At 29.8% G+C, this 10,034-nt stretch overlaps 1 protein-coding gene across 1 annotated transcript; it reads right to left on the bottom strand.

Moving 5' to 3' along the window:
• Positions 1–148: 148 nt before the first annotated feature.
• Positions 149–9,790, bottom strand: bsf (bicoid stability factor). Its single transcript, XM_068776195.1, has 9 exons — positions 9,539–9,790; positions 9,052–9,239; positions 7,504–7,702; positions 6,849–7,167; positions 4,872–6,428; positions 3,511–3,747; positions 2,808–2,954; positions 1,530–2,244; positions 149–758 (listed from the first exon to the last, which is right to left on the bottom strand). Exons 1-9 carry the CDS (start codon positions 9,664–9,666, stop codon positions 340–342), a joined length of 3,909 nt encoding a protein of 1,302 aa, XP_068632296.1. The 5' UTR covers positions 9,667–9,790; the 3' UTR covers positions 149–339.
• Positions 9,791–10,034: the final 244 nt, after the last annotated feature.

The raw sequence follows: 10,034 nt of genomic DNA, 5'->3' as shown, positions 1-10,034 counted from the left end.
TAACCACATCTTACCTCGCCCACTCATGTTGAAAATCGATCATATGTTCCTTATCAGTGCTTACTTAAGACAAATATAGTTAAAAAAAAAAACATTTTTTCTTAGTGAAAACTATGATTTTGAGGGAACTATGTTAAAAAATTACACGTTTAATAACTAATAATTTATTAACACTAAACATAGGGTACAATAATACACAAATTTTACATATTAATGATTATTCCGTTCTTATCTGTATTCATTTGGAACCATTGTATCTTCAAAATGGCATTTCGTGTACAGGTTAAAAATAAATCATTTCCTTTGACGCATTCTAATCAATCTACAAATTTGCTGAGTTTATAATTTTTGATGTATTTTTTCTAAATGTTGTTCAAGTCTCTGTAAAGTTTTTTTATTAATTAAGTCTTGTGTAACACCCGAATTTAACGCATTATCTAAAGTGCTTTTTGCTTCGTCTATTTTGTTATTTAAAAGTTTTATGTCAATTAAACGAGAGTAAGCAAAACCTAATGCAGACATTGTCAGATTCTTGTTTGTTTTTATAGCTGTAATAAGTTTTTCTATTGGTTTTGTGTCTTGACGAATGAAACTTTCTTGTAATAATCGTTTGAATAATAAAATATTAACATCCGTCAAATATTTGTTCCAAATTGCTTCTGCTTGTTTATCTTTGCCAGATAAAAGATATTCAGCCCACAATAAGTTTGCAGGAGATGTATAACCTTTAGATGCAGCTAACTGGATAACTTCTTGGTCTGAAATGAAAAATTATTATCTATTATGTTTTACCACCACATATTAATAGTCATCGAAAATAGCACAATAATATTAATAAAAATTTAAATATTGTTGCATACAAGTTGATTTGAAATAGGTAGTAAAACAAAATCATTAGGTTTATACTTAATGCTTATTTAACGGTTTTATTTTTCATTTTATGTTTATTTACACCTAAAAATAAGACAAACATTTTTGACTGCAAACTAAAAGGTTTTTCAAATAAGCAAATCATTTATCTGATACAGGTGATTTGAAGGTGTTATAGCTTTGTATAGTTCGTTTGTCAAAAAGAAGCTTTAAAGCTCTACACCTAATTACCAATGACCCTGTACTAAGTGATCATTTTAAAATATGTTATATTAATTTTTATTTTTATAAAAACACAACAGGCTAATATTTTCAGGCTTCTTTACACCTTTTTATAAACATAGTTTATAATTGTTAATAGTGGATTCAAATTTTAATGCAAAGAACATGTTTTGAAGTATATTGTAATTTTTTACTTCATCAACAAAATAATTAGTACACAAATATAATAAAAAAATTGATGCCTTCATTGAGCCCGTGTGACCAAAATCTATATGAATGCAGTACAGTTCAGCAATTATATTATATAAATGGATTTAGACCCATAATATAATACAAAATTATATATTATATAAAGTTAGCAGAAACAAGAAAGGATTCTCCAATTTTTTTCAAAACTAATTAATAATTAAAGCCAAGGAAAATAAAAATATACTTACATTTTGTCGAAAGTTCCTCATTTTCCACTATAAAAGCAAGACTGTTATTACGAGGTAACTTTTTCAAAACCGCCATGATATCATCATCAGTGTTTGCAGCTTGAAGTTCATTTAGTACGCTTTCAATGTGTTGGGAGCCTTCGCCTCTTTTGAATTTAGCAAATGTTAAATTGTCCTCATATTTTGAATTTTGTTTCATAGAATCAGTCAGATAACTCTCCAATGATTTTATTTTTTCCACATTTCCTTCTCCAGCTAAAGTTTTAAGCATTAAAGTTATAACTTTACTATTAGGAGTTACACCACCTTGAATGGATTTTATAGTATAATCTATTGCTTGAGCGGCTTGACCATTTTTGACCATATCCTCTATAGTAGCGGTAACATTTATTTTTGTTGTCGGTGGAGACGTCACCGGTGTTGCAACTTTAACGGCTTTCACTTTTTTCACTGGCTTCATTGATGGCTCTTGTTCAGGCATAACAAATGGAATTTCCCTATTCTGGGATTTAAGATGATTACCAAGTATTGTCAAAAACTGGTTGCTTGGAATTTCACCATCTTCTTGAAGTATTGTCCATAATCCCAAGGCTTTGTCAGTTTCATTGGATTTGCAGTAGGTAACAAGCAAATGATAGAAAATGTTAGAACGATCAATATGAGAGAGCTCTTTTGTTGCTTCCAATAACCCTTCTAGATATTCTGATTTACCTTCCTAAAATTGAAAGGATTTAAAGTCAAATTATTACAAAACAAATATATGAATGGATACAAAATGGCTAGAGATGGACTTAATAATCATATTTTATATTGATTTATGCACAGATTTATTATAAATAGGTGTGAAATTTAAAATCAGGTAAATCTAATTTGCTGTCAATTAGTTTAACATACTTATTAATAATATAATAAAGACTTTTACATATTCGGATTACTACATATTAGAATTAATTAATGTTTAACTATCTGTCTCTGCAGACTTTTACTGCCAGAAGTTATTAACCTGTCATATTCAATTAGAATATTTAATTTATGTAACATGTTGTATTACAAATGTATATCTCATTCGCCAACAAATGTGTGAATGCATTTACCCCTTTAAAACTTTTGACACCTTTGTCCAACCATCCTGTATAAATTTATAAATGAACAGAAATGGGAGATATTAATAGTAAATCTTCAAGTTTGTTTGTTTAATTTACCAATTAGTGAGAAAGAAGTCATATTTTTCAGCAACGGTGAGCCTTTTGTTAGTAATCAAAAGAAAAAATTACAAACCTCTACATATCTCTGACAAGCGTCATCTAATTTTTTCGGTCTCTTGTGAAGACCAGGCGTTTCCAAAATGCGACGTGCTTGCTTCAAACGACCGCACTCTATAAATGCCAGAGCTAAATCGTGGAGAATATTTACTTCACCGTGAATCTGGAACATGATTAATTTATGTTATTAATTATTTAAACATTTATAAAAATTACAGTGCTGTTATTTTGAAAGTAAAAAGTTTGATTATATAGAAAAAAGAACATAATAGTTTCTTAATGATTTTTTTATTTATTAGTATGTATCTTTTTTTCAATTTAAAAATAATTATTGTATAGAACATGGAAGGCCAACATGCCGCTCGCGATATACATGCGGTTCTTTGAAGAATTTTTTATGGCTCTAGATAAATTCACCGAGTTTCCTTTTTATTTTTGTATTAGTCATGACATTTAATATTAATTTTAACATATATTTTTAAAATACTAAGAAAATTACTCTGAAATTTAAACACCATCATTGGTGTTCACTAACCAGCATCTGAAATCACTAAGAAATGCTGTCACAAATTATTTACCAAATTTGAAACCATAATACAAAAACAATTTTGTACGGTTCGCGAAAAATTACAAATTTTGAAAAATGGCTCAAACTATGTAGTGGTTTGCCCCCCCCCCCCCAATATGTAAAAAATCTTTTTAAATACTAGATAACGTACCTGTGTGCTAAGGTCTGCCAACCATTGAAGTTTAGTTGCATCTTCCTTCAATATTAATGACTTCATCAACTCCCCTTTCCACGGAGTACTTCTATATTGCTTGCAACAATTTTCAAACTCATTCAATGCACCCTCTATATCATTTTTCAGCAAATGAACTTTAATTAATGGTCCTAGTATAACATTAGAAGGCAATACGTAGTTATTCTCTATCAAAACATTCGTCATTTCTTTTACCTGCAAAATTGGATGCAGAAATTAATATATTTAATTAATATATGGATAAAAATAATTACTATTTAAGATAACACTCTAACAACATAACGAATTATATATATATATATATATATATATATATATATATATTATTCTATCCAACAATACTCTACTATATGTTAATGTGTGGAATTTAATGTCGTTGATGATCACTCAGAAAGCTACTTATTGCCATGAACTCTTTAAAAACTATATTTGAAAAAGGGCAACTGTTGAGTTTCTCGCCGATTATTCACAGTAGAATTGCCTTCCGAGCCAGTGGTAGCTTCCTATAGGAAGTCCTATAGGACTGACAATAGTAACATTTTATGTTGATTTGAATGTACTTGCTAATTTGAATAAAGAATATTTCGATTTGATTTCATATAAAACACATCATTTACAAAATGTCTCATAAATCTACGTCAGCCGACATCAATTAATAGATAAGGTAATGCAAAAGTTAGTGGCTAAAATAAAATAATAAAAAAACAGCTGGCTAATACTTGCTGTTAATTGCCTGCATTGTTTAATTTTTTGTGCAACATGGTTAGACTTGTATGTAGTAATCATTTTGTGCACATAACAATATAATTGATTAAAAAATATCATTTTTTTTAAAAAGGTCTACCATTATAGTGAGAAAAGAAAAGAAATTAATTAGGTAAATTGATTGTTTAAACTATATTATAGTTTGACATTAATTTATGGAACAGCCTGTATATTTAAATCGATACGTTAAAAATATTATTAAAACTTTAGAATAAAAAATGGGTCGGGGGAAGGTGTACAAGAAAATTAAACTTTCTGTCATGGTGTTAAAAGTAAATGTAAATTTGTAAAAAAAAGGTATTTTTAAACAAAATCAAAACATTCTCCTATTACTTAGCATTTTATGAGCTTTTTGAACGTAATGTACATAAGTAATATTAAAATAATTAAAAGCAATCACTATTTTATAATACTGGGTGAAAATTTTATTCATTACTTAATTTTATTAAACGCGATTATACCATGAAGCACTTTTACCATGATTATATATATAAGTAAAATCACAGTTGAACCTAAAAATATTAATCATTAATATATAATGATTTTTTTCGTACCTTTTCAACATCCTTTGTCTCTGCTAAAGTGTTTAACATTTGCCACGATTTTGAATTTATCATGAATCCTGATTTTTCATCTTCACTCAATTGTTTGTTCTCGGTCAAAAACTGTATTGCCTCTTCATACTTATTCGCTCTTATTAAAGCATATGCGAATTGTAAAATTTTATATCTATTAAATACAAAATCTGGATCTTTAGCAATAATTTCGGCTTTTAAATCGCGGGCCTTGTCAACTTTATCGTTCTGCGAATAAAATTCGAATAGCTGGGCAAGAGTGGGGACAGTTAGTTCAAAATCAGTTTTCTTCAATTCTTCTAAGTAGCTATCCAATTTTTGAACATTATTTTCCCTAATATATGCAGAAAGCAGTTGTCTCTGTATACCTTTCACATTGGTACCACCTTTACTTTTGATTCGTTTCAAAAATTGTTCCAGCTCTGCAGAGCTACTTGCAATGCTTCGACGTGTGTTTGTTTGTTCCACTGGTGCTAATTCTAAATCCGGTGAGGTCAATTTAGTTAATAACTCTGATAAATTTGTGGTCATATTCTCTCCAAAAAATTGTTCTATTTCTTCCGCATATGCTGTGCTTATGGATAGTCCTTTGGAATGTATTCCAACCAAGAGTTTCTCACATAAATCAGGCTGTGCTAAATTTTTTACTGCTATCTTTACAATGCGACCAATTTCTTTACTATTAACATCATCCCTTGTTGTTTCATCATTAGTTCCTTCATCAATGTTCATTTGAGACTGACTACTTATAACATGCAAAAGTGCAACAAATGAATCTATATCTTTTGTCTTATTTAGTGCATTGATTAAAGGTCGAGAAATTAATGAATACTGTCCTCTTAAATTGTACTGTAATGCAATTTCTTTTGCCTTCTTAATGTCACCAGACTCTAAAAGTTCTAGCATTACATTTCTTGCACTATGAATAGCAGGTACATTTGAAATTTGAAGTTTTAAAATAATGTTTTCTGGAGTATCTTTACCTATGATGTATGGTATAATGTAATGTCTAAGTGTTTCATTGTTTGGTAAAAATCCTTCACTGGACATATCGCGGAGTACTTGCAGAAGTCCCTCTTCATCACCTTCCTTTCCTTTTTGGGCCAGTATAGGCCAATAGTAATGTTGCCGCAACTCAAAACCATGTTTTTGGAGCTCCTTTAATAATGTTCGGGTAAATTCAGGCTTGTTTAACCGGAACGAAGTTTCAGCAGCGATATACAGTGCTTTTGGAACAATACCTTCTTCTTGAAGCTCCTTACATGTTTTGATAACATCTTCTGGTGAATTGTTAACTTTTACTAAGTGTTTCACAAAGAATGCTCCTTGGTAGGGAGTATTTTCTGTATTTAATGCTTTAGGCATTACTTTCATTATTTTCTTAGCTGTCTCTTCTTGTCCTTTGTTAAGCAGCCTTAATATAAGATTGCATAAATCATTAACATATCCCTGACTCTTTTGAAGATGTTGAAACAGATCTTCAATTTTATCACCGTGACCTCCAATGGCAAGATGTTCAATAATTTCTAAAATATCCTGTAGGAAGAAAATTTATATTTAGAATATAGTTGCCCAATATTTTATAATTACCTCTTCTATTAGGCTAAAAATTTAAACACCCACTTTTCACATTTATTAATGGTATACTTAAATAAACATTTAAGATAATTATACAAGAGGTTTTTTTTTCATGAAAGTAGATGTATATCATTGTGCACCCTACTTGCCCTTGGATCCAGCTTCAACTAGAAGGTGATGCCAACTATTTGTGGACTCTATGGTTAAGATTATCAGAATAATGGTTATTTAATGCAGTCTTTAAATACTCTAAATATATTTCAATGAAGTATGATAAAGGATGACTACAGCTCTAGATTATAAAATAAAAGTCAATAAGTAAATTAAGTAAATTTAAAACTTACAAAAAAAGTTCAAATCAACCAAAAGTAAAATTACCTTGTTACTAAAAAAATTTTCTTTGGTAACTGCTGTTTTGATTATATCCTCAATGTTTTGAACATCTCCCTTTTTAGCATAGCCACAAGCCAGTAATGTATAAGTGCGATTGGTTGGTTGGAGTCCAGCTGCTGCCATAGTTTCCAATACTGCTTTAGCACCCTCTGTGTCACCATGGAAAGAATGGCCCATGACTAAAGCATTTAGTACTGGTTCAGACACGGGAAGTTTTAGTTCCCGCATTCTTTCCAAAATCTTTGTTGCACCTTCTATGTCTCCCTCTTGGCAGTAACGCCACATTAGTCTTTGATAAGTTACTCTGAAATAGGTTTATTAAACGTCATTAAATATATAATAGCACTGACTTCTTGAGACAATATACACAAGGCATTAATGCAAACAGCGCAAGCCTAGTTATTGTGGCGACTTTTAGGGAAGTTATATGATTATATATATTCCCCCATAGATATGTTTAGGCATCTATGGGCTGAAAAGATGATGATGAATAGGTTTTGTATTACATAATTCCGCCCTATACCACACTTAATGTATCTGACATGATTCTAAACTAGCTCTGTAATTGCATTTAAATTAATGAGTACCATTAAATTCAGTAAATCAAATGAATCATTGAATTTATTAACTCTAAACTTACCTATTGGGTTCAAGCCCTTTCTGTTCTAGCTCTTCAAGAAATTTAGCAGGAGAAAATGAATGTTCATTCTCTATATATACTCGCAGTAAAGCATTGTAGTGTGATATGTCCATTGGGATACCTCTCTCTGTTAACACACTCCAAATTTTTTGTACTAAAAGTGTTCTTTCTACAGGAAGCTCTTCGGGCACAAGATCACCTAAATTAATAAAAAAATAAAATATCTATACTCATCAAAGACAAATTAATGAAAATATTTTTGTGAATATTCAAAATCAATACAGGGATTTCAATGAATCTTTTAAAAATTATAAAATTCTGATTTCTGTGAGTAGATTAGCAGTAATTTAATTTTTAACAAAATTGGTAGTTGGTATGCCATGCTCTAGCACACAACAGATGGCTACCGAGGCCTTAAGATTCTGGAGTTAGAGCCCAAAAGGTCGCTTGTTAATGCGCCTATTTGAAATTAATGGGTGCGGCCACTGGCCAGTGATGATAAAGAACGAAAATAACATCCTTTTTTTTTAAAAAAATTTCAAGATTAAATTTGTCTTTTAGCTAGTTTACAAACACACATTTTTTAAAGTCATTTTTACTTTGAAAAATAAGACAGTTGAAAAATGCCTAAATGCAGATAGAGAATCCCAAAAGTAAATAACCAAAGGGAAAAGTCAACCCTTCAGTTTCTCACTTTTCAGCCAATTTCATGACTTCTTTCAAGAGAAGGGTTTACCGTTTTATGTTTATACTAGTGATATATTTTTCTTTTATTATTGACAAATGCCGTTTGCCTTTTGACATTTTCATCACCTAAATAAATGTGTATCACCTAAATCATTGCATTATTAATTTGACCAAAATTAGGTGTAGGGTGAACAAGTGTGATTATTGATTGGGATTCAAATATCTACTGATGACATTTTGCATGTATAATAACATATTTATTTATTTATTAGTCTGCCATAAAACAATGTATAAAAAGAAGGAATTTACTCAGACTTAATGCCTTATAGTCATTCTCCACTGGTCAACCCCAATGTAAATGTTATAGAAAAAAATTATACTTCTATATGCTATATACATGTGATTAATACTATACTATCTCAATACTAATTAACATTTACATAAATAGGAGGATGTAATATTGACATTAATTACCCAAACATATTGTATAATACACCATTAGATAAAAGCTAGATAACTTTTCAGCCAAATGTCTAGAACAGTGTTTTCTAACCTTTTTTGAACCATGCCTCATCTTAAAGTTCTTATGCCCCTCTTTGTAACTCATATAAGTAAAGTGATAAAGTGAAAGGGGTAAAACTTATGTCAAATCAATTTTTCAAATGCCCCATTTTGGGAAACACTGGTCTAAAACCTTCTTTTTAAACAAATCATAATTTGATGACAACGTAATATTACATTGTTAATAATAATGCAATAAATTACTCTGTTTATTACCAAATTACTACAATACATAACATTCTTTTATTTGTTTTTGTAACCGATTTTAAAAATTAGTTAACAAGAATTGAAGTTACTTACCACAGCATCTGATAACTAGAAGTGACTGGGAACTAGTAATATCTCTATTGGAACGAATTTCATTGAACATTTCATCAATGTCCTTTTTAGTTATTCTCCCAAAACGCCTCACTTCTGAATCAAGCCTTTGTAGCAAAGGCTCTAAACTTTCTGTCTTTTTGGATGTTGCATAATCTCTCATTAAGGCACTGGAGAATATAAAATAATTTATTTATTGAATCATTAATTTTTTTTGTTTTCCCAGAGAAATTATTAAAGTTTACAAATATGGTATGTAGTAATTTTAATTTTATTTCTGTTGATACCATAAATTACATACAATTAAAAACAATTTGCAAGCTGTATTGATTAAAAGCTATACTGTTACTAAAAAACAGTAACTTTTTTATGAATTATTTCTACTTCGCATATTGTACGCCATTGTCCAGATTTAAGTCAGGTCCTACAATGACAACAGTTTTAATTATTAATATAATAATTTACTTACTTATTGGCACATAATGCTTTAGTATTAACAAGTAAATTTGCTTCGGCGGTCTTAGAGGAATTTAAAATTAAAGTCCTCGCTGCCCCAGTAAAATACCTAACGAATTTCGTGGAACGTAGTAATGACATTTTTAATATTGTTTATTATCACATATATAACCAAGTGTTTTATAAATATTCTTGTAAGTGTATTTAATTCGTTTCCAGAAACAAGAAATTGAGGTTATCTTATGTCACATTCAATAGTACTAAATTTAAGTTATCTGCACCGAAACCAATGGTATAACATGCAGGGTGGTATTACAATATGCAAAAATTAATACAAACAGTCACAAGGTAAGTAAGGATATGTTCATTTTGTGTCAAAATATTAGTGTTTATTTCTAGGAAAAAAACACTAAAGGTATTATTTCTCTATATAATAAGAAAAAACCAACGCTTCAAAACGTTCGACTGTCAGTTTTGTTTCTGGAATATACTTCACAAATTTTTAAGTA

The sequence above is a fragment of the Battus philenor genome, unplaced genomic scaffold, assembly GCF_028537555.1.
Source record: "Battus philenor isolate CCGP_79_NKW_IND1 unplaced genomic scaffold, ilBatPhil1.0.hap1 SCAF_12, whole genome shotgun sequence".
In the NCBI taxonomy this organism is placed as follows: Eukaryota; Metazoa; Arthropoda; class Insecta; order Lepidoptera; family Papilionidae; genus Battus; species Battus philenor.
Note: the sequence above shows the minus strand (reverse complement) of the source record. Positions and strands in the feature narration are given on the sequence as shown.